At 36.7% G+C, this 26,660-nt stretch overlaps 2 protein-coding genes across 2 annotated transcripts in view; both read left to right on the top strand.

Moving 5' to 3' along the window:
• The first annotated feature begins 5,641 nt into the window (after positions 1–5,641).
• On the top strand, positions 5,642–13,000 carry LOC144987087 (uncharacterized). The gene is made up of 3 exons (XM_078936011.1): positions 5,642–8,302; positions 10,184–10,245; positions 12,895–13,000. Exons 1-3 carry the CDS (start codon positions 5,642–5,644, stop codon positions 12,998–13,000), a joined length of 2,829 nt encoding a protein of 942 aa, XP_078792137.1.
• A 9,353-nt stretch (positions 13,001–22,353) lies between these two features.
• The window catches only part of LOC144987086 (uncharacterized), a 28,605-nt gene continuing 24,298 nt past the window's right edge, over positions 22,354–26,660 (top strand). The window contains exon 1 of the mRNA XM_078936009.1: positions 22,354–25,484. Coding sequence (XP_078792135.1) covers positions 22,431–25,484 — 3,054 coding nt within the window. The 5' untranslated portion in view covers positions 22,354–22,430. The remainder of the gene's footprint in view (positions 25,485–26,660) is intronic.

The raw sequence follows: 26,660 nt of genomic DNA, 5'->3' as shown, positions 1-26,660 counted from the left end.
GTAAGTTTCTACTGTTTTCATTTTATTTAAAAATTCTTAACAAGAAATTGTATTTACAACAGCATTACTTCCACTGATGTTAAGCTATGAAAAGATTTATGCTGAAATACTTATTTTGAACTAGAAAAATATTGAAAAAATGTATGGTGAGCTGTCAAACAATATTAATGCAAAATGGAAAATTACACAAGAAATCCTTCCGAAACAGTTTTTCTCAAAAAAGTTGTCATGTTAAAGTATTTCATTTTTATTTCTTAGTAAATACATTTAAAACCTTATTGCTAGAGAAACATCTTTGTGGGATCTAAAAGTGATCTTTCAATAAAAGATTCCTGTTTTGCAATTTTACATCATTCTTTAATTTAAAAGTTCTTCAGAAGATTCCCTTTTGAGTTTCATCGTTGCCATGAATTGAAAAACTGCAAAGACAACTGAGCGGTGTTTTTCAAAAAAATGAGTCAGTGAACCTTACAGTCGCGCAGGCGCAATTCTAACTGAGCGACCCCGCATTTTACAAGTGTAGGCTTGTAATCCTAACTGGTTTATAAACCGGATTGCAGGCGTGCAGTCGTAAATTGCGGGGGTGCTCAGTTAGAATTGCGCCTGCGCGGTTGTAAGGTTCGCTCACTCAGTTCCTGAAGACACCCGCTCAGATGTTTTTGCGCTAATTCAATTGATGACAGCAGTGAAACGCCATAATACCCCTTGATTTACTAAATTCATCTACATTTCCTGGATCAAAAGGAACATTGATTTTTTTTAAATAGCTTTTTATGCATAGAAGATCTGACTGGATGGAGAAAAAATATGACAGGCATAATTTCTGTTCAATAAAAAAACACTGCTTACTTGAAAGGCAAGCCATGATTTTGCAAATCATACATGTTTAAGTTGTAAAAGATGCATGTCACACCACCAAATAAATAAAAAAATAAAATAAAAAGTTTAACAGTTTGGAGTAAAAGAAGTGATGAGTCAAACTCTTTAAAGATTTTAAGTTAAAACGCAAGTGTCTTAAATTTATGGATAATTACATGTTATTTTCTTTCAACAGTTTGAGCCATTCTTTAGACGGGCTTTTACCTCGTTCATCGACATAATAGTTATATTCTTCAGGTATATGCACAATTTTTTGTTTTGTCTCTAAAACAAAACCTTCGTTTTTAAAATTTGAACGCTTTTCCTCATAACTTTATTTGTATTACTTTTGCAGCAAGGGGTCGATTGTCAACACCATGGAAGTGGCATTTATTTCAACATCTGTTCCAAAAAACACAGATATCATTAATGTTCTAATTGATGCTGCATCAAATATAACAGAATTCAACATTTCCATTGACTCCATCACTGTGGATAATGAATGTAAGATATGTCATTTTTTGTTACTGTAAAATTATTTTGGGCTTTATATATAAAAAAAATATTAATATTTTTTTCTTTAGATGACATATCTTCCACTACACCATCTACAGCAACGACAGAGATGACCGCACCTTATAAACAAGAAACCACAGAAACAATAAATCTATCTGCTCCAACAACAGAAAATGTTGCATCAGTCACCAATATTTCATCAACCACATTTGAACTGGTAGAAACAACACCTGCAATATTTGAACAATCAACACAATTAGTCACTTCTTCAACTACAGCTGAAGCTACATCATCTACAGCAACAACGGGTAGGATGTCACCTTATAAAACAGAAAGCACAGAAAAAATACTTTCAACTACTTCAACAACAGAAAATGTTGCAACGGTAAACACTACTTCGACCACCATATTTGAAACTGTAAAAACAAAACCTACAATATATGATCAAACAACATCTACATCATCTACATTAGCAAAAGAGATAACCACACATTATAAACCAAAAAGCACAGAAACAATTCTTTCATCTACTACAACTACAGAAAAGGTTGCAACAGCAACCAGTTCTTCATCAACCCCATTTGAACCTGTAGAGACAACACCTACAATATATGACCAAACAATAGTTTTACTCACTTCTTCAACTACAGCTAAAGCTACATCGTCTACAGCAACAACAGAGAAAAGCACATCTTATAAACCAAAAAGCACAGAAACAATAATTTCATCTACTACAACTACAGAAAATATTGAAACAGCAACCACTTCTTCATTAACCCCATTTAAACCTGAAGAAACAACACCTACAATATATGACCAAACAACGATTTTAGTCACTTCATCAACTACAGCTGAAGCCACATCAACTACAGCAACAACAGAGATGACCACACCTTATAAACAAGAAAGCACAGAAAATTTACTTTCATCTACCTTAACATCAGAAAATGTTGCAACAATAACCAGTTCTTCATCAACAATTTTTGTACCTGTAGAAACAACACCTTCAACATTTGACCAAACACTAGTAGTCACTTCTTCAAAAACAGTTGAAGCTACATCATCTACAGCAACAACAGAGATGACCACACCTTATAAACCAGAACGCACAGAAACATTGGTTTCATCTACTCCAAGAACAGAAAATGTTGCAGCAGCAACCTCTACTTCATCCACCACATTCAAAGTGGTAGAAACAACACCTGCAATATTTGAACAAACAACAATTTTAATCAATTCTTCAACTACAGCTGAAGCTTTATCAACTACAGCAACAGAGAAGACCACACCTTATGAACAAGAAAGCACAGAAAAATTACTTTCATCTACTTCAACTACAGAAAATGTTGCAACAATAACCACTACTTCATCAACTGCATTTGAACCTTTAGAAACAACACCTACAATATTTGACCAAACAACAGTTTTAGTCACTTCTTCAACTATAGCTGAAGCTACATCATCTACAGCAACAACAGAAATGACCACACTTTATAAACCAGAAAGCACAGAAGCAAAACTTTCATCTACCTTAACACCAGAAAATGTTGCAACAGCAACCACTTCTAAAACAACTATAGTTGAACCTTTAGAAACAACACCTACAATATATGACCAAGCAACAGTTTTAGTCAATTCTTCAACTGCAGCTGAAGCTACATCATCTACAGCAACAACAGAGATTACCAAACCTTATAAACCAGAAAGCACAGAGACAATTCTTTCATCTACCTTAGCACCACAAAATGTTGCTACAGCAACCACTTCTAAATCAACCATAGTTGAACCTTTAAAAACAACACCTAAAATTTTTTACCAAACAACAGTTTTTGTCATTTCTTCAAATACAGCTGAAAATACATCATCTACAGCAACAACAGAGATGACCACACCTTATAAATCAGAAGGCACAGTAACAATACTTTCATTTCCTTCAACAACAGAAAATGTTACAACTCCAACCACTACTTCATCAACCGCATTTGAACTGGTAGAAACAACATCTACAAGATTTGAACAATCAACACATTTAGTAACTTCTTCAATTAAAGCTGAAGCTACATCATCTACAGCAACAACAGAGATGACCACACCTTTTAAACCAGAAAGCACAGATACAATACTTTCATCTACTTCAATACCAGAAAAGGTTGCTACAGCAACCACTTCTAAACCAACCACATATGAACCTTTAGAAACAACTCCTACAATATTTGAACAAACAACACATTTAGTAACTACTTCAACTACAGCTGAAGCTACATCGTCTACAGCAACTACAGAGATGACCACACTGTTTAAACCAGAAGGCACAGAACCAATACTTTCATCTACTCCAACTACAGAAAATGTTGCAACGGTAACCACTTCTTCATCAACCATATTTTTTCCTGTAGAAACAACACCTTCAGGATTTGACCAAACAACGTATTTAGTCACTTTTTACACTAAAGCTGAAACTACATCATCTTCAGCAACAACAGATATGACCACACCCTATAAAACAGAAAGCACGGAAACAATACTTTCATCTACTCCAACTACAGAAAATGTTGCAACAGCAACCACTACTTCATCAACCGCATTTGAACCATTAGAAACAACTCCTGCAAAATTTGAACAAACAACATTTTTAATCAATTCTTCAACTACAGCTGAAGCTTTATCAACTACAGCAACAGAGAAGACCACACCTTATGAACAAGAAAGCACAGAAAAATTACTTTCATCTACTTCAACTACAGAAAATGTTGCAACAATAACCACTACTTCATCAAGTGCATTTGAACTGGTAGAAACAACACCTACAAGATTTAAACAATCAACACATTTAGTAACTACCTCAACTGTAGCTGAACCTACATCATCTACAGCAACAACAGATAGGACCACACCCTATGAACCAGAAACCACGGAGACCATACTTTTATCTACTCCATTTACAAAAAATGTTGCAACAGCAACCACTTCTTCATTAACCCCATTTAAACCTGTAGAAACAACACCTACAATATATGACCAAACAACGGTTTTAGCCACTTCTTCAACTACAGCTGCATCTTCATCAACTACAGCAATAACAGACATGACCACACCTTATAAACAAGAAATTACAGAAACAATTTCTGCATCTCCTCCAACAGCAGAAAATGTTGCAACAGCAACCACTTCTTCATCAACCATTTTATTACCAGTAGAAACAACTCCTTCAATGTTTAAACAAACATCACTAGTAGTCACTTCTTCAAACACAGTTGAAGCTACATCATCTACAGCAACACCAGAAATGACCACACCTTATAAACAAGAAAGCACGGAAACAATACTTTCATCTACTCCAAGAACAGAAAAGGTTGCAGCAGCAACCACTTCTTCATTAACCCCATTTAAACCTGTAGAAACAACACCTACGATATATGACCAAACAACAGTTTTAGCCACTTCTTCAACTACAGCTGAAGCTACATCAACTACAGCAACAACAGAGATGACCACACCTTATAAACAAGAAAGTACAGAAAAATTACTTTCATCTACCTTAACACCAGAAAATGTTGCAACAATAACCAGTTCTTCGTCAACAATTTTTGTACCTATAGAAACAACACCTTCAACATATAACCAAACAACACTAGTAGTCACTTCTTCAAAAACAGTAGAAGCTACATCATCTACAGCAACAACAGAGATGACCACACCTTATAAACAAGAAAGCACAGAGACAATTCTTTCATCTACCTTAACACCAGAAAATGTTGCTACAGCAACCACTTATAAATCAACCACAGTTGAACCTTTAAAAACAACACCTACAATATTTGAACAAGCAGTTTTTGTCATTTCTTTAACTACAGCTGAAAATACATCATCTACAGCAACAACAGAGATGACCACACCTTATAAATCAGAAGGCACAGAAACAATACTTTCATTTCCTTCAACAACAGAAATTGTTGCAACTGCAACCACTACTTCATCAACCGCATTTGAACTGGTAGAAACAACACCTACAAGATTTGAACAATCAACACATTTAGTAACTACTTCAACTACAGCTGAAGCTACATCGTCTTCAGCAACTACAGAGATGACCACACTGTTTAAACCAGAAAGCACAGAACCAATACTTTCATCTACTCCAACTACAGAAAATGTTGCAACGGTAACTACTTTTTCATCAACCATATTTTTTCCTGTAGAAACAACACCTTCAGGATTTGACCAAACAACGTATTTAGTCACTACATCATCTACAGCAAAAACAGATATGACCACACCCTATAAAACAGAAAGCACAGAAACAATACTTTCATCTACTCCAACTGCAGAAAATGTTGCAACAGCAATCACTTCTTCATCAACCACATTTGAACCATTAGAAACAACTCCTAAAAAATTTGAACAAACAACATTTTTAGTCACTTCTTCATCTACAGCTGAAGCTTTATCAACTACAGCAACAACAGAGAAGACCACACTTTATAAACAAGAAAGCACAGAAAAATTACTTTCATCTACTTCAACTACAGAAAATGTTGCAACAATAACCACTACTTCATCAACTGCATTTGAACTGGTAGAAACAACACCTACAAGATTTAAACAATCAACACATTTAGTAACTTCCTCAACTGTAGCTGAAGCTACATCATCTACAGCAACAACAGATAGGACCACACCCTATAAACAAGAAAGTACAGAAACAATACTTTCATCTACTCCATTTACAAAAAATGTAGCAACAGCAACCACTTCTTCATCAACCATATTTTTATCTTTAGAAACAACTGCTGCAATATTTGAACAAACAACAAATTTAGTGAATTCTTCAACTACAGCTGAAGCTACATCATCTACATCATCTACAGCAACCACAGAGATGACCACACCTTATAAACCAGAAAGCACAGAGACAATACTTTCATCCACCTTAACACCAGAAAATGTTCCTACAGCAACCACTTCTAAATCAACCATAGTTGAACCTTTAGAAACAACACCTAAAATATTTGACCAAACAACAGTTTTAGACACTTCTTCAACTACAGCTGCATCTTCATCAACTACAGCAATAACAGACATTACCACACCTTTTAAACCCGAAAGCACAGGAACAATAACTTCGTCTAGTCCAACTACAGAAAATCTTGTAACAAAAAACACTTCTTCATCAACCAAAGTTAAATCTTCAGAAAGACCCACTGGATCATTTGAGCAAACAACGCTTACACTCAGTTCATCAACAACTACTGAAATTAACGTTACCAGGGAAAAATCAACGGCTACAACGGCTCTTACACCAACAAGCGAATCTACATTTACTTCGTCTGCTTCAAGAACAGAAAATGTTGCTACAATTACCACTGATGCAACAACTACATTTAGGACTGCAGAACCAGCAACTGAAATATTCGGCAAATCAACATTTGGAGTCAGTTCAAAAACAACAGCTGAAGGTACCTCACCTAAAGTTACAACAAGGATTAATACACCAAATACAACAACAATTAAAGCTATGTTTGAATCCTCAGCCACAACTACAGAAAATGCTGCCACATTAACAACTGCTGCATCAACCTCATTTTTACCCGTTGAATCTTCACCTGAAATATTTGACAAAACAACTGTTTTACTCACTTCACCAACAACAACTGCAGCCACTCAAACTTCAGGAACATTAGGAATTGCCACACCCAATATCCAAACAACAGCAGCAATAGGTACTTTATCTGTTGCAACAGAAAATGTTGCTACATTGACCACTGCGGCAAGAACTGCATTTAAGACTGTAGAACCAACAACTAAAATATTGGGCCAATCAACACTTGGATTCAGTTCAAGAATAACAGCTGAAGGTACCTCACCTATAGTAACAACAAGGATTAATACACCAACAAGTACAGGTATAATGGAGTCACCCATCACAACAGCAGAAAATGTTGCCACATCAACCACTGCATCAACCTATATTGAACCGGTAGAAACAACACCTGAAATATTTGAACAAACTACATTTGAAGTCAGTTCAACAACAGCTGAAGTTACTGTTACTCAGGAATCCTTAACGGCTTTAACACCTAATACAACAACAAGCAGAGCAACAATAACTTCGTCTGCTTCAAGAACAGAAAATCTTGCTACATTAATTACAGCTGCATCAACCACATTTGAACCTGTAGATACATCAACAGTTGTAAACAGTTCGACAATAAAAGGTGAAAGTACCCCAACTACTGTTATAACAGATATTTCCACAATCTATACAAGAACAAGAACAGCTTCATCTGTTTTATATTCTTCAACAGCAGAAGTTGTCACCACACCAACAACTTCTGCATCAACCACATCCAGACCAATACAAACAAAAATTGTATTTGACCAAACCACAGGTGCAGTCACTTCTCTAACAACAGCTGAAGCTACCTCAAATACGGCTACATTAGTGACAACCACCCCTTATGAACCATCAAGGACAGCTACATCCGCTTCATCGACAACAACAGACAATGTTGCTACATTAAACACTCCTTTATCAACAATTCTTCCACGCACAAAAAAATCAACTGCATTTTTTGACCAAACAACTGTCGTTAGTTCTCCAACAACAGTTCTAACTACCTTTGTTACAGCAACATCAAGTCCAAGCACAACAAAACCCTCGACTGATGCAACAAAAGCTACATCCAGTTCCACAACTGAAGCACAACATTTAACAAGCACTGTTGTGACAACCTTGACAAAATTGACATCATCAACTGCATCAACAACTCCACTGACCTTCACGACCACATCAGTAACAACAACAACAACAGTGAATAAAAATAAAAAGAGAGTAACCTTCAGATCAGATGGAGAGACATTCACAACTGATTTGCGGACTCCATCATCAAGAGCCTTTAAAGAGCGGGCTGACCTGATCACATCTAAAGTAAGTTTCCACTGTTTTCATTTTATTTAAAAATGCTTAACAAGGATTGGTATTTGTAATACAACAGCATGTTTTCCACTGATATTAAACTATGAAAAGATTTATGCTGAAATACTACTTTTGAACTAGAAAAATGTTTTATGGTGAGCTGTCAAACATTATTAATGCAAAACGGAAAATTACAAGAGAAATCATTTTGAAACAGTTTTTCTCAAGAACATTGTCATGTTTAATATGAGTATTCCATTTTTTTCAAAAGTACATACATTTAAAATCTGATTGCTAGATAAAACATCTTTTTGCGGTCTAAAACGGAGATTTCATTAAAAGGCTTGTGTTGCAATTGTACATTATTCTATAAGTTGAAAGTTCTTTATAAGATTCCCCTTGATTTACTAAATTCATCTACATTTCCTGAATCATAGGAACATTGATCTTTTTTTAAATCACTTTAATGCATATAAGATCTGACTGCATGGAGGATACAATGACAGGCATAATTTCTGCTCAATAAAAAAACACTGCTCACTTGAAAGGCAAGCCCTGATTTTGCAAATCAGACATTTTGAAGGTGTAGAGCAGGGGTCGGGAACCTATGGCTCGCGAGCCAAATATGGCTCTTTTGATGGTCACATCTGGCTCGCAGACAAATCTTTAATTATAAAATCTTTTTTTCATTAGACCAGTCCTTCTCAGGCGCGATGCGATGCCAGAGGGGCGCGCAGTAGTATCGGTGCTTGCAGAAAAAAATTCTGCACCAGCACTATCAGTCTACTATTATCGATTATTTCACAAAGTTTGTACCAACCGGAAACCTGTCAATTGCCGTGCCTGCAACTGCGCGCTCCCGTCTCTGAAAAAGAGTGCACATTTGCAGGCACGGGATATGTGAGGAAGAAGGTGGGGGGGGGGGGGGGTAGTGGGCAAGTTGTCATAACTTAAAACGCACAACCCGTCACTCACTGCAGCGTGAGTGTGTGTTTGGCTCCACCTATGCATGTGAGCAGTCTTTCTCACATCTAAAGAACATTAAGACCAACCTAACATCACGTTTATTGGATGGAAGTCACAACGCCTGCATGGAGCTTAAACTCACCACATATCAACCAGACTAGAGCATCAGCAGAACCACCACGCAGCACCTGAAGTAAAATTTATGCTAAGAAATACTCATCCTTTATTAGCAACAGCATAACAATCTTATTAAAAAGAATCCACAGACTTATTGTACTTTAAAAGTATTAAATTAAATCAAATGCACACAGTCACTTGTATATTTAGTTTCAAACTTATTGTAGCGGACTGAGTTCAACTGGGTGGCTGTTGGGTCGCATTATATGTTTCGGAGTTCATTGAACGAATAATACAGAGATCTGATTGGCCTCAGTTCTGTCGCTCGGCCTGTCATTAGAGAGTTTGGACCAATGGGGTTCAGCTATGGGCCGAATAAGGGAAATAGGAGGGCTGATGCAGGAGGAGGGAATATTAAGTTGCGCAAAGCGCTCTCTCTCGGCGGGAGAGATTCAAGAGTTGCTGAATCAATTGTACGGCGTTTGTTGCGGTCTACAGTAACCAGAATAAAGAACCCTGAAAGGGGTTAAGTCTCCGTGCCTCAGTGTTGGAAAGGGACACTACAGTATTGTATGGCTATATTGAAATCACATTTATAAATATGTGGCGTTTATGGCTCTCTCGGCCAAAAAGGTTCCCGACCCCTGGTGTAGAGGATGCATGTCACACCACTAAATACATAAAACATAAAACAAAAAGTTTAACAAGTTGGAGAAAAAGTATGGAGGAGTCAAACTCTTCAAAGACGATCAAGTTAAAACTCAAGTGTTTTTAATTTATGGATAATTACATGTTATTTTCTTTCAACAGTTTGAGCCATTCTTTAGACGGGCTTTTACCTCGTTCATCGACATAATAGTGATATTCTTCAGGTATATGCACAATTTTTTGTTTTGTCTCTAAAACAAAACCTTCGTTTTTAAACTTTAAAAGCTTTTCCTCATAACTTTATTTGTATTACTTTTGCAGCAAGGGGTCGATTGTCAACACCATGGAAGTGGCATTTATTTCAACATCTGTTCCAAACAACACAGATATAATTAATGTCCTAGTTGATGCTGCATCAAATATAACAGAATTCAACATTTCCATTGACTCCATCACTGTGGATGATAAATGTGAGATATGTCATTTTTTGTTAATGTAAAATTAAATTGGGCTTTATATTTATAAAATAATATTAATATTTTTTTCTTTAGATGACATATCTACCACTGCACCATCTAAAGCAACGACAGAGATGACCACACCTTATAAACAAGAAAGCAAAGAAACAATAAATCCATCTGCTCCAAGAACAGAAAATGTTGCATCAGTAACCACTACTTCATCCAACACATTTGAACTGGTACAAACAACTCCTGCAATATTTGAGCAATCAACACATTTAGTCACTTCTTCAACTACAGCTGAAAGTACATCATCTACAGCAACAACAGGTAGGATGTCACCTTATAAAACAGAAAGCACAGAAACAATACTTTCAACTACTCCAACAACAGAAAATGTTGCAACAGTAAACACTACTTCATCAACCAAATTATTCCCTGTAGAAACAACTTCTTCAATGATTGAACAAACAACGCATTTAGTCACTTCTTCAACTACAGCTGAAGCTACACCATCTACAGCAATCATAGAGAATACCACCGCTTATAAACCAGAAAGCACAGAAACAATTATTTCATCTTTTCCAATTACAGAAAATGTTGCAACAGCAACCACTTCTTCATCAACCATATTTGAACCTTTAGAAACAACACCTGCAAAATTTGATCTAACAACACATTTAGTCACTTCTTCAACTACAGCTGAAGCCACATCAACTACAGCAACAACAGAGATGACCACACTTTATATACCAGAAAGCACAGAAACAATACTTTCATCTACTCCAGCAAAAGAAAATGTTGCAAAAGCTACCACTTCTTCATCAACCATATTGGATCCTTTAGAAACAAAGCCTGCAATATTTGAACAAACAACATTCTTAGTAGCTTCTTCAACTTCACCTTATATACGAGAAAGCACAGAAGCAATACTTTCATCTACTCCAACTACAGCAAATGTTGCGGCGGTATCCACTACTTCATCAACCTTATTTGAACTGGTAGAAACAACTCCTGCATTATTTGAAAAAACAACACATTTAATCACTTCTTCAACTACAGCCGAAGCTACACCATCTACAGCAACAACAGAGATTACCACACCTTATAAACCAGAAAGCACAGAAGAAATACTTTCATCTACTCCAACTACAGATAATGTTGCAACAGCAACCACTTCTTCATCGACCATATTTGTACCTGTAGACACAACTACTGCAAAATTTAAACAATCAACACAATTAGTCACTTCTTCAACTACAGCTGAAGCCACATCATCCACAGCAAAAACAGAGATGACCAAACCTTCTAAACCAGAAAGCACAGAAACAATACTTTCATCTACTTCAACTACAGCAAATGTTGCAACAGTATCCACTTTTTCATCAACCAATTTGGAATCTTTAGAAACAACGCCTGCAATATTTGTACAACCAACATTCTTCGTCACTTCTTCAACTACAGCTGAAGCTACATCATCTACAGCAACCAAAGAGAAGACCACACCTTATATACCAGAAAGCACAGAAACAATACTTTCATCTACTCCAACTACAGAAAATGTTGCATCAGAAACCACTTCTTCATCAACAAATTTGGAATCTTTAGAAACAACACCTGCAATATTTGAACAAACAACATTCTTCGTCACTTCTTCAAATACAGCTGAAGCTACATCATCTACAGCAACAACAGAGAAGACCCCACCTTATATACCAGAAAGCACAGAAACAATATTTTCATCTACTCCAACTACAGCCAATGCTGTAACAGCAACCACTTCTTCATCAACCCCATTTGAACCTGTAGAAACAACACCTACAATATATGACCAAACAACAGTTTTAGTCGCTTCTTCAACTACAGCTGTAGCTACATCATCTACACCAACAACAGAGAAGACCACACCTTATAAATCAGAAGGCACAGAAACAATACTTTCATCTACTTCAACAACAGAAATTTTTGCAACTGTAACCACTACTTCATCAACCGCATTTGAACTGGTAGAAACAACACCTACAAAATTTGAACAATCAACACATTTAGTCACTTCTTCAACTACACCTGAAGCTACATCATCTACAGCAACAACAAAGATGACCACACCATTTAAACCAAAAAGCACAGAAACAATACTTTCATCTACTCCAACTACAGAAAATGTTGCAACAGTAACCACTTCTTCATTAACCCCATTTGAACCTGTAGAAACAACACCTACAATATATGACCAAACAACAGTTTTAGCCAATTCTTCAACCACAGCTGAAGCTACATCATCTACAGCAACTACAGAGATGACCACACCTTATAAACCAGAAAGCACAGAAACAATAACTTCATTTACTCAAACTACAAAAAATGTTGCAACAGCAACCACTTCTTCATCAACCAAATTATTCCCTGTAGAGACAACTTCTTCAATAATCGAACAAACAACACATTTAGTCACATCTCCAACTACAGCTGCAGCTACATCATCCACAGCAACAACAGGGAAGACCACACCTTATGAACCAAAAAGCACAGAAACAATAACTTCATCTACTACAACTATAGAAAATGTTGCAACAGCAACCACTTCTTCATCAACCCCATTTGAACCTTTAGAAACAACACCTACATTATATGACCAAACAAGAGTTTTAGCCACTTCTTCATCTACAGCTGAAGCTACATCAACTACAGCAACAACAGAGATGACCACACCTTATAAACAAGAGAACACAGAAACAATTTTTGAATCTACTCCAACAACAAAAAATGTTGCAACAGAAACCACTTCTTCATCAACAATATTTTTACCTGTAGAAACAACTCCTTCAATGTTTAAACAAACAACACATTTAGTAACTTCTTCAACAACAGCTGAATCTACATCATCTACACCAACAACAGAGAAGACCACACCTTATAAATCAGAAGGCACAGAAACAATACTTTCATTTCCTTCAACAACAGAAATTGTTGCAACTGCAACCACTACTTCATCAACCGCATTTGAACTGGTAGAAACAACACCTACAAGATTTGAACAATCAACACATTTAATCACTTCTTCAACTACAGCCGAAGCTACACCATCTACAGCAACAACAGAGATTACCACACCTTATAAACCAGAAACCACAGAAGAAAAACTTTCATCTACTCCAACTACAGATAATGTTGCAACAGCAACCACTTCTTCATCGACCATATTTGTACCTGTAGACACAACTACTGCAAAATTTAAACAATCAACACAATTAGTCACTTCTTCAACTACAGCTGAAGCCACATTATCCACAGCAAAAACAGAGATGACCAAACCTTCTAAACCAGAAAGCACAGAAACAATACTTTCATCTACTTCAACTACAGCAAATGATGCAACAGTATCCACTTTTTCATCAACCAATTTGGAATCTTTAGAAACAACGCCTGCAATATTTGTACAACCAACATTCTTCGTCACTTCTTCAAATACAGCTGAAGCTACATCATCTACAGCAACCACAGAGAAGACCACACCTTATATACCAGAAAGCACAGAGACAATACTTTCATCTACTCCAACTACAGAAAATGTTGCATCAGAAACCACTTCTTCATCAACAAATTTGGAATCTTTAGAAACAACACCTGCAATATTTGAACAAATAACATTCTTCGTCACTTCTACAAATACAGCTGAAGCTACATCATCTACAGCAACAACAGAGAAGACCCCACCTTATATACCAGAAAGCACAGAAACAATATTTTCATCTACTCCAACTACAGCCAATGCTGTAACAGCAACCACTTCTTCATCAACCCCATTTGAACCTGTAGAAACAACACCTACAATATATGACCAAACAACAGTTTTAGTCACTTCTTCAACTACAGCTGTAGCTACATCATCTACACCAACAACAGAGAAGACCACACCTTATAAATCAGAAGGCACAGAAACAATACTTTCATCTACTTCAACAACAGAAATTGTTGCAACTGTAACCACTACTTCATCAACCGCATTTGAACTGGTAGAAACATCACCTACAAGATTTGAACAATCAACACATTTAGTCACTTCTTTAACTACACCTGAAGCTACATCATCTACAGCAACAACAGAGAAGACCCAACCATTTAAACCAGAAAGCACAGAAACAATACTTTCATCTACTCCAACTACAGAAAATGTTGCAACAGCAACCAATTCTTCATCAACCATATTTCTACCTGTAGAAACAACACCTACAAGATTTGACCAATCAACACATTTAGTCACCTCTTCAACTACAGCTGAAACTACATCATCTACAGCAACAACAGAGATGACCATACCTTATAAACCAGTAAGCACAGAAACAATACTTTCATCTACTCCAACTACAGAAAATGTTGCAACAGTAACCACTTCTTCATTAACCCCATTTGAACCTGTAGAAACAACACCTACAATATGTGACCAAACAACAGTTTTAGCCAATTTTTCAACTACAGCTGAAGCTACATCATCTACAGCAACTACAGAGATGACCATACCTTATAAACCAGAAAGCACAGAAACAATAACTTCATTTACTCAAACTACAAAAAATGTTGCTACAGCAACCACTGCTTCATCAACCAAATTATTCCCTGTAGAGACAACTTCTTCAATAATCGAACAAACAACACATTTAGTCACATCTCCAACTACAGCTGCAGCTACATCATCCACAGCAACAACAGGGATGACCACATCTTATGAACCAAAAAGCACAGAAACAATAAATTCATCTACTACAACTATAGAAAATGTTGCAACAGCAACCACTTCTTCATCAACCCCATTTGAACCTTTAGAAACAACACCTACAATATATGACCAAACGACAGTTTTAGCCACTTCGCCAACTACAGCTGAAGCTACATCAACTACAGCAACAACAGAGATGACCACACCTTATAAGCAAGAGAACACAGAACTAATTTTTGAATCTACTCCAACAACAAAAAATGTTGCAACAGAAACCACTTCTTCATCAACAATATTTTTACCTGTAGAAACAACTCCTTCAATGTTTAAACAAACAACATATTTAGTAACTTCTTCAACAACAGCTGAATCTTCATCAACTACACCAACAACAGAGAAGACCACACCTTATAAATCAGAAGGCACAGAAACAATACTTTCATCTACTTCAACAACAGAAATTGTTGCAACTGTAACCACTACTTCATCAACCGCATTTGAACTGGTAGAAACATCACCTACAAGATTTGAACAATCAACACATTTAGTCACTTCTTTAACTACACCTGAAGCTACATCATCTACAGCAACAACAGAGAAGACCCAACCATTTAAACCAAAAAGCACAGAAACATTGCTTTCATCTACTCCAACTACAGAAAATGTTGCAACAGTAACCACTTCTTCATCAACCATATTTTTACCTGTAGAAACAACACCTACAAGATTTGACCAAACAACACATTTAGTCACTTCTTCAACTACAGCTGAAGCTACATCAACTACAGCAACAACAGAGAAGACCACACCTTATAAACCAGAAAGCACAGAGACAATACTTTCATCTACCTTAACACCAGAAAATGTTGCTACTGTAACCACTTCTTCATCAACCGCATTTGAACTTGTAGAAACAACACCTACAAGATTTGAACAAACAGCACATTTAGTAACTTCTTCAACTACAGCTGAAGCTACATCATCTACAGCAACAACAGAGATTACCACACCTTATAAACCAGAAAGCACAGAAACAATAACTTCATCTTCTCCAGCAACAGAAAATGTTGCATCAGCAATCACTTCTTCATTAACCCCATTTGAACCTGTAGAAACAACTCCTTCAATGTTTAAACAAAAAACACATTTAGTCACTTCTTCAACTACAGCTGAAGCTACATCAACTACAGCAACAACAGAGATGACCACACCTTATAAACAAGAAAGCACAGAAAAATTACTCTCATTTACCATAACACCAGAAAATGTTGCACCAACAACCAGTTCTTCATTAACAATTTTTGTACCAGTAGAAACAACACCTTCAACATTTGAACAAACAACACTAGTAGTCACTTCTTCAAAAACAGCTGAAGCTACATCATCTACAGCAACCAAAGAGAAGACAACACCTTATAAACCAGAAAGCACAGAAATAATTCTTTCATCTACTCCAAGACCAGAAAATGTTGCAGCAGCAACCTCTACTTCATCAACCACATTCAAACTGGTAGAAACAACACCTACAACGTTTGACCAAATGACACTAGTAGTCACTTCTTCAAAAATAGCTGAAGCTACATCATCTACAGCAACCAAAGTGAAGACCACACCTTCTAAACCAGAAAGCACAGAAACAATACTTTCATCTACTTCAACAACAGAAAATGTTGCTACAGCAACAACTTCTTCATCAACCACATTTTTACCTGTAGAAACAACACCAACAATATATGACCAAACAACAGTTTTAGCCACTTCTTCAACTACAGCTAAAGCTACATCAACTACAGCAACAACAGAAATGACCACACCTTATAAACAAGAAAGCACAGAAACAATTTTTGCATCTACTCCAACAACAGAAAATGTTGCAACAGCAACCACTTCTTCATCAACAATATTTTTACCTGTAGAAACAACTTCTTCAATGTTTAAACAAACAACACATTTAGTCACATCTTCAACTACACCTGAAGCAACATCAACTACAGCAACAACAGGGATGACCACATCTTATAAACCTAAAAGCACAGAAAACATAACTTCCTCTACTACAACTCCAGAAAATGTTGCAACAGCAACCTCTTCTTCATTAACCCCATTTGAACCTGTAGAAACAACACCTACAATATATGACCAAACAACAGTTTTAGACACTTCTTCAACTACAGCTGAAGCTACATTATCTACACAAACAACAGGGAAGACCACACCTTATAAATCAGAAGGCACAGAAACAATACTTTCATCTACTTCAACAACAGACATTGTTGCAACTGTAACCACTACTTCATCAACCGCATTTGAACTGGTAGAAACAACACCTACAATATTTGAACAATTAACACATTTAGTCACTTCTTCAACTACACCTGAAGCTACATCATCTACAGCAACAACAGAGAAGACCCAACCGTTTAAACCAAAAAGCACAGACACAATTTTTGCATCTACTCCAACAACAGAAAATGTTGCAACAGCAACCACTTCTTCATCAACCATATTATTACCTGTAGAAACAACTCCTTCAATGTTTAAACAAACAACACATTTAGTAACTTCTTCAACTACAGCTGAAGCTACATCAACTACAGCAACAACAGAGATTACCACACCTTATGAACAAGAAAGCACAGAAAATGTACTTTCATCTACCTTAACACCAGAAAATGTTGCAACAATAACCAGTTCTTCATCAACAATTTTTGTACCTGTAGAAACAACACCTTCAACATTTGACCAAACAACACTAGTAGTCACTTCTTCAAAAACAGCTGAAGCTACATCATCTACAGCAACCAAAGGGAAGACCATACCTTATAAACCAGAAAGCACAGAGACAGTACTTTCATCTACCTTAACACCAGAAAATGTTGCTACTGTAACCACTTCTTCATCAACCGCATTTGAACTTGTAGAAACAACACCTACAAGATTTGAACAAACAGCACATTTAGTAACTTCTTCAACTACAGCTGAAGCTACATCATCTACAGCAACAACAGAGATTACCACACCTTATAAACCAGAAAGCACAGAAACAATAACTTCATCTTCTCCAGCAACAGAAAATGTTGCATCAGCAATCACTTCTTCATTAACCCCATTTGAACCTGTAGAAACAACTCCTTCAATGTTTAAACAAAAAACACATTTAGTCACTTCTTCAACTACAGCTGAAGCTACATCAACTACAGCAACAACAGAGATGACCACACCTTATAAACAAGAAAGCACAGAAAAATTACTCTCATTTACCATAACACCAGAAAATGTTGCACCAACAACCAGTTCTTCATTAACAATTTTTGTACCAGTAGAAACAACACCTTCAACATTTGAACAAACAACACTAGTAGTCACTTCTTCAAAAACAGCTGAAGCTACATCATCTACAGCAACCAAAGAGAAGACAACACCTTATAAACCAGAAAGCACAGAAATAATTCTTTCATCTACTCCAAGACCAGAAAATGTTGCAGCAGCAACCTCTACTTCATCAACCACATTCAAACTGGTAGAAACAACACCTACAACGTTTGACCAAATGACACTAGTAGTCACTTCTTCAAAAATAGCTGAAGCTACATCATCTACAGCAACCAAAGTGAAGACCACACCTTCTAAACCAGAAAGCACAGAAACAATACTTTCATCTACTTCAACAACAGAAAATGTTGCTACAGCAACAACTTCTTCATCAACCACATTTTTACCTGTAGAAACAACACCTACAATATATGACCAAACAACAGTTTTAGACACTTCTTCAACTACAGCTGAAGCTACATTATCTACACCAACAACAGGGAAGACCACACCTTATAAATCAGAAGGCACAGAAACAATACTTTCATCTACTTCAACAACAGACATTGTTGCAACTGTAACCACTACTTCATCAACCGCATTTGAACTGGTAGAAACAACACCTACAATATTTGAACAATTAACACATTTAGTCACTTCTTCAACTACACCTGAAGCTACATCATCTACAGCAACAACAGAGAAGACCCAACCGTTTAAACCAGAAAGCACAGAAACAATAACTTCATCTTCTCCAGCAACAGAAAATGTTGCATCAGCAATCACTTCTTCATTAACCCCATTTGAACCTGTAGAAACAACTCCTTCAATGTTTAAACAAAAAACACATTTAGTCACTTCTTCAACTACAGCTGAAGCTACATCAACTACAGCAACAACAGAGATGACCACACCTTATAAACAAGAAAGCACAGAAAAATTACTCTCATTTACCATAACACCAGAAAATGTTGCACCAACAACCAGTTCTTCATTAACAATTTTTGTACCAGTAGAAACAACACCTTCAACATTTGAACAAACAACACTAGTAGTCACTTCTTCAAAAACAGCTGAAGCTACATCATCTACAGCAACCAAAGAGAAGACAACACCTTATAAACCAGAAAGCACAGAAATAATTCTTTCATCTACTCCAAGACCAGAAAATGTTGCAGCAGCAACCTCTACTTCATCAACCACATTCAAACTGGTAGAAACAACACCTACAACGTTTGACCAAATGACACTAGTAGTCACTTCTTCAAAAATAGCTGAAGCTACATCATCTACAGCAACCAAAGTGAAGACCACACCTTCTAAACCAGAAAGCACAGAAACAATACTTTCATCTACTTCAACAACAGAAAATGTTGCTACAGCAACAACTTCTTCATCAACCACATTTTTACCTGTAGAAACAACACCAACAATATATGACCAAACAACAGTTTTAGCCACTTCTTCAACTACAGCTAAAGCTACATCAACTACAGCAACAACAGAAATGACCACACCTTATAAACAAGAAAGCACAGAAACAATTTTTGCATCTACTCCAACAACAGAAAATGTTGCAACAGCAACCACTTCTTCATCAACAATATTTTTACCTGTAGAAACAACTTCTTCAATGTTTAAACAAACAACACATTTAGTCACATCTTCAACTACACCTGAAGCAACATCAACTACAGCAACAACAGGGATGACCACATCTTATAAACCTAAAAGCACAGAAAACATAACTTCCTCTACTACAACTCCAGAAAATGTTGCAACAGCAACCTCTTCTTCATTAACCCCATTTGAACCTGTAGAAACAACACCTACAATATATGACCAAACAACAGTTTTAGACACTTCTTCAACTACAGCTGAAGCTACATTATCTACACCAACAACAGGGAAGACCACACCTTATAAATCAGAAGGCACAGAAACAATACTTTCATCTACTTCAACAACAGACATTGTTGCAACTGTAACCACTACTTCATCAACCGCATTTGAACTGGTAGAAACAACACCTACAATATTTGAACAATTAACACATTTAGTCACTTCTTCAACTACACCTGAAGCTACATCATCTACAGCAACAACAGAGAAGACCCAACCGTTTAAACCAAAAAGCACAGACACAATTTTTGCATCTACTCCAACAACAGAAAATGTTGCAACAGCAACCACTTCTTCATCAACCATATTATTACCTGTAGAAACAACTCCTTCAATGTTTAAAAAAACAACACATTTAGTAACTTCTTCAACTACAGCTGAAGCTACATCAACTACAGCAACAACAGAGATTACCACACCTTATGAACAAGAAAGCACAGAAAATGTACTTTCATCTACCTTAACACCAGAAAATGTTGCAACAATAACCAGTTCTTCATCAACAATTTTTGTACCTGTAGAAACAACACCTTCAACATTTGACCAAACAACACTAGTAGTCACTTCTTCAAAAACAGCTGAAGCTACATCATCTACAGCAACCAAAGGGAAGACCATACCTTATAAACCAGAAAGCACAGAGACAGTACTTTCATCTACCTTAACACCAGAAAATGTTGCTACTGTAACCACTTCTTCATCAACCGCATTTGAACTTGTAGAAACAACACCTACAAGATTTGAACAAACAGCACATTTAGTAACTTCTTCAACTACAGCTGAAGCTACATCATCTACAGCAACAACAGAGATTACCACACCTTATAAACCAGAAAGCACAGAAACAATAACTTCATCTTCTCCAGCAACAGAAAATGTTGCATCAGCAATCACTTCTTCATTAACCCCATTTGAACCTGTAGAAACAACTCCTTCAATGTTTAAACAAAAAACACATTTAGTCACTTCTTCAACTACAGCTGAAGCTACATCAACTACAGCAACAACAGAGATGACCACACCTTATAAACATGAAAGCACAGAAAAATTACTCTCATTTACCATAACACCAGAAAATGTTGCACCAACAACCAGTTCTTCATTAACAATTTTTGTACCAGTAGAAACAACACCTTCAACATTTGAACAAACAACACTAGTAGTCACTTCTTCAAAAACAGCTGAAGCTACATCATCTACAGCAACCAAAGAGAAGACAACACCTTATAAACCAGAAAGCACAGAAATAATTCTTTCATCTACTCCAAGACCAGAAAATGTTGCAGCAGCAACCTCTACTTCATCAACCACATTCAAACTGGTAGAAACAACACCTACAACGTTTGACCAAATGACACTAGTAGTCACTTCTTCAAAAATAGCTGAAGCTACATCATCTACAGCAACCAAAGTGAAGACCACACCTTCTAAACCAGAAAGCACAGAAACAATACTTTCATCTACTTCAACAACAGAAAATGTTGCTACAGCAACAACTTCTTCATCAACCACATTTTTACCTGTAGAAACAACACCTACAATATATGACCAAACAACAGTTTTAGACACTTCTTCAACTACAGCTGAAGCTACATTATCTACACCAACAACAGGGAAGACCACACCTTATAAATCAGAAGGCACAGAAACAATACTTTCATCTACTTCAAAAACAGACATTGTTGCAACTGTAACCACTACTTCATCAACCGCATTTGAACTGGTAGAAACAACACCTACAATATTTGAACAATTAACACATTTAGTCACTTCTTCAACTACACCTGAAGCTACATCATCTACAGCAACAACAGAGAAGACCCAACCGTTTAAACCAAAAAGCACAGAAACAATACTTTCATCTACTCCAACTACAGAAAATGTTGCAACAGTAACCACTTCTTCATCAACCATATTTTTACCTGTAGAAACAACACCTACAAGATTTGACCAAACAGCACATTTAGTCACTTCTTCAACTACAGCTGAAACTACATCATCTACAGCAACAACAGAGATGACCATACCTTATAAACCAGAAAGCACAGAAACAATTTTTGTATCTACTACAACTACAGAAAATGTTGCAACAGCAACCACTTTTTCATTAACCCCATTTAAACCTGTAGAAACAACACCTACAATATATGGCCAAACAACAGTTTTAGCCACTTCTTCAACTAAAGCTGAAGCTACATCATCTACAGCAACAACAGAGATGACCACACCTTATAAACCAGAAAGCACAGAAACAATATTTTCATATACTCCAACTACAAAAAATGCTGCAACAGCAACCACTTCTTCATCAACCAAATTATTCCCTGTAGAGACAACTTCTTCAATATTTGAACAAACAACACATTTAGTCACATCTCCAACTACAGCTGAAGCTACATCATCCACAGCAACAACAGGGATGACCACACCTTATAAACAAGAAATCACAGAAACAATACTTTCATCTACTACAGCTACAGAAAATGTTGCAACAGCAACCACTTCTTCATTAACCCCATTTGAACCTGTAGAAACAACACCTACAATATATGACGAAACAACAGTTTTAGCCATTTCTTCAACTACAGATGAAGCTAAATCAACTACAGCAACAACAGAGATGACCACACCTTATAAATCACAAGGCACAGAAATAATACTGTTATCTACTTCAACAACAGAAAATGTTGCAACAGCAACCACTTCTTCATCAACCACATTTTTACCTGTAGAAACAACTCTTGCAATATTTTACCAAACAACAGATTTAGTCAATTCTTCAAGTACAGCTGAATCTACATCAACTATAGCAACAACAGAGATGACCTCACCTTATAAACAAGAAAGCACAGAAACAATGACTTCATCTACTCCAAAAACAGAAAATGTTGCAACAGCAACCACTTTTTCATCAACCATATTTTTACCTTTAGAAACAACTCCTTCAATGTTTAAACAAACAACACATTTAGTAACTTCTTCAACAACAGCTGAATCTACATCAACTACACCAACAACAGAGAAGACCACACCTTATAAATCAGAAGGCACAGAAACAATACTTTCATCTACCTTAACACCAGAAAATGTTGCTACAGCAACCACTTCTAAATCAACCATAGTTGAACCTTTAGAAACAACACCTACAATATTTGACCAAACAACCGTTTTACTCACTTCTTCAACTACAGCTAGATCTTCATCAACTACAGCAATAACAGACATGACCACACCTTTTAAACCCGAAAGCACAGAAACAATAACTTCGTCTACTCCAACTACAGAAAATCTAGCAACAAAAACCACTTCTTCATCAACCACAGTTAAACCTTCAGAAAGACCCACTGGATTATTTGAGCAAACAACGCCTACACTCAGTTCATCAACAACTACTGAAGTAAACGTTACCAGGGAGAAATCAACGGCTACAACGGCTATTACACCAACAAGCAAATCTACATTTACTTTGTCTGCTTCAAGAACAGAAAATGTTGCTACAATTACCACTGATGCAACAACTACATTTAGGACTGCAGAACCAACAACTGGAATATTCGGCAAATCAACATTTGGAGTCAGTTCAAAAACAACAGCTGAAGGTACCTCACCTAAGGTTACAACAAGGATTAATACACCAAATACAACAACAATTAAAGCTATGTTTGAATCCTCAGCCACAACTACAGAAAATGCTGCCACATTAACAACTGCTGCATCAACCTCATTTTTACCCGTTGAATCTTCACCTGAAATATTTGACAAAACAACTGTTTTACTCACTTCACCAACAACAACTGCAGCCACTCAAACTTCAGGAACATTAGGAATTGCCACACCCAATATCCAAACAACAGCAGCAATAGGTACTTTATCTGTTGCAACAGAAAATGTTGCTACATTGACCACTGCGGCAAGAACTGCATTTAAGACTGTAGAACCAACAACTAAAATATTGGGCCAATCAACACTTGGATTCAGTTCAAGAATAACAGCTGAAGGTACCTCACCTATAGTAACAACAAGGATTAATACACCAACAAGTACAGGTATAATGGAGTCATCCATCACAACAGCAGAAAATGTTGCCACATCAACCACTGCATCAACCTATATTGAACCGGTAGAAACAACACCTGAAATATTTGAACAAACTACATTTGAAGTCAGTTCAACAACAGCTGAAGTTACTGTTACTCAGGAATCCTTAACGGCTTTAACACCTAATACAACAACAAGCAGAGCAACAATAACTTCGTCTGCTTCAAGAACAGAAAATCTTGCTACATTAATTACAGCTGCATCAACCACATTTGAACCTGTAGATACATCAACAGTTGTAAACAGTTCGAAAATAAAAGGTGAAAGTACCCCAACTACTGTTATAACAGATATTTCCACAATCTATACAAGAACAAGAACAGCTTCATCTGTTTTATATTCTTCAACAGCAGAAGTTGTCACCACACCAACAACTTCTGCATCAACCACATCCAGACCAATACAAACAAAAATTGTATTTGACCAAACCACAGGTGCAGTCACTTCTCTAACAACAGCTGAAGCTACCTCAAATACGGCTACATTAGTGACAACCACCCCTTATGAACCATCAAGGACAGCTACATCCGCTTCATCGACAACAACAGACAATGTTGCTACATTAAACACTCCTTTATCAACAATTCTTCCACGCACAAAAAAATCAACTGCATTTTTTGACCAAACAACTGTCGTTAGTTCTCCAACAACAGTTCTAACTACCTTTGTTACAGCAACATCAAGTCCAAGCACAACAAAACCCTCGACTGATGCAACAAAAGCTACATCCAGTTCCACAACTGAAGCGCAACATTTAACAAGCACTGTTGTGACAACCTTGACAAAATTGACATCATCAACTGCATCAACAACTCCACTGACCTTCACGACCACATCAGTAACAACAACAACAAGAGTAAATAAAAATAAAAAGAGAGTAACCTTCAGATCAGATGGAGAGACATTCACAACTGATTTGCGGACTCCATCATCAAGAGCCTTTAAAGAGCGGGCTGACCTGATCACATCTAAAGTAAGTTTCCACTGTTTTCATTTTATTTAAAAATGCTTAACAAGGATTGGTATTTGTAATACAACAGCATGTTTTCCACTGATATTAAACTATGAAAAGATTTATGCTGAAATACTACTTTTGAACTAGAAAAATGTTTTATGGTGAGCTGTCAAACATTATTAATGCAAAACGGAAAATTACAAGAGAAATCATTTTGAAACAGTTTTTCTCAAGAAAATTGTCATGTTTAATATGAGTATTCCATTTTTTTTCAAAAGTACATACATTTAAAATCTGATTGCTAGATAAAACATCTTTTTGCGGTCTAAAACGGAGATTTCATTAAAAGGCTTGTGTTGCAATTGTACATTATTCTATAAGTTGAAAGTTCTTTATAAGATTCCCCTTGATTTACTAAATTCATCTACATTTCCTGAATCATAGGAACATTGATCTTTTTTTAAATCACTTTAATGCATATAAGATCTGACTGCATGGAGGATACAATGACAGGCATAATTTCTGCTCAATAAAAAAACACTGCTCACTTGAAAGGCAAGCCCTGATTTTGCAAATCAGACATTTTGAAGGTGTAGAGCAGGGGTCGGGAACCTATGGCTCGCGAGCCAAATATGGCTCTTTTGATGGTCACATCTGGCTCGCAGACAAATCTTTAATTATAAAATCTTTTTTTCATTAGACCAGTCCTTCTCAGGCGCGATGCGATGCCAGAGGGGCGCGCAGTAGTATCGGTGCTTGCAGAAAAAAATTCTGCACCAGCACTATCAGTCTACTATTATCGATTATTTCACAAAGTTTGTACCAACCGGAAACCTGTCAATTGCCGTGCCTGCAACTGCGCGCTCCCGTCTCTGAAAAAGAGTGCACATTTGCAGGCACGGGATATGTGAGGAAGAAGGTGGGGGGGGGGGGTAGTGGGCAAGTTGTCATAACTTAAAACGCACAACCCGTCACTCACTGCAGCGTGAGTGTGTGTTTGGCTCCACCTATGCATGTGAGCAGTCTTTCTCACATCTAAAGAACATTAAGACCAACCTAACATCACGTTTATTGGATGGAAGTCACAACGCCTGCATGAAGCTTAAACTCACCACATATCAACCAGACTAGAGCATCAGCAGAACCACCACGCAGCACCTGAAGTAAAATTTATGCTAAGAAATACTCATCCTT

This window comes from Oryzias latipes, chromosome 18, assembly GCF_053564925.1.
Source record: "Oryzias latipes strain Hd-rR chromosome 18, Olatipes_Hd-rR_3.1".
NCBI lineage: Eukaryota > Metazoa > Chordata > Actinopteri > Beloniformes > Adrianichthyidae > Oryzias > Oryzias latipes.
The sequence above is the reverse complement of the archived record's forward strand: the minus strand, read 5'-3'. Positions and strand labels throughout refer to the sequence as shown.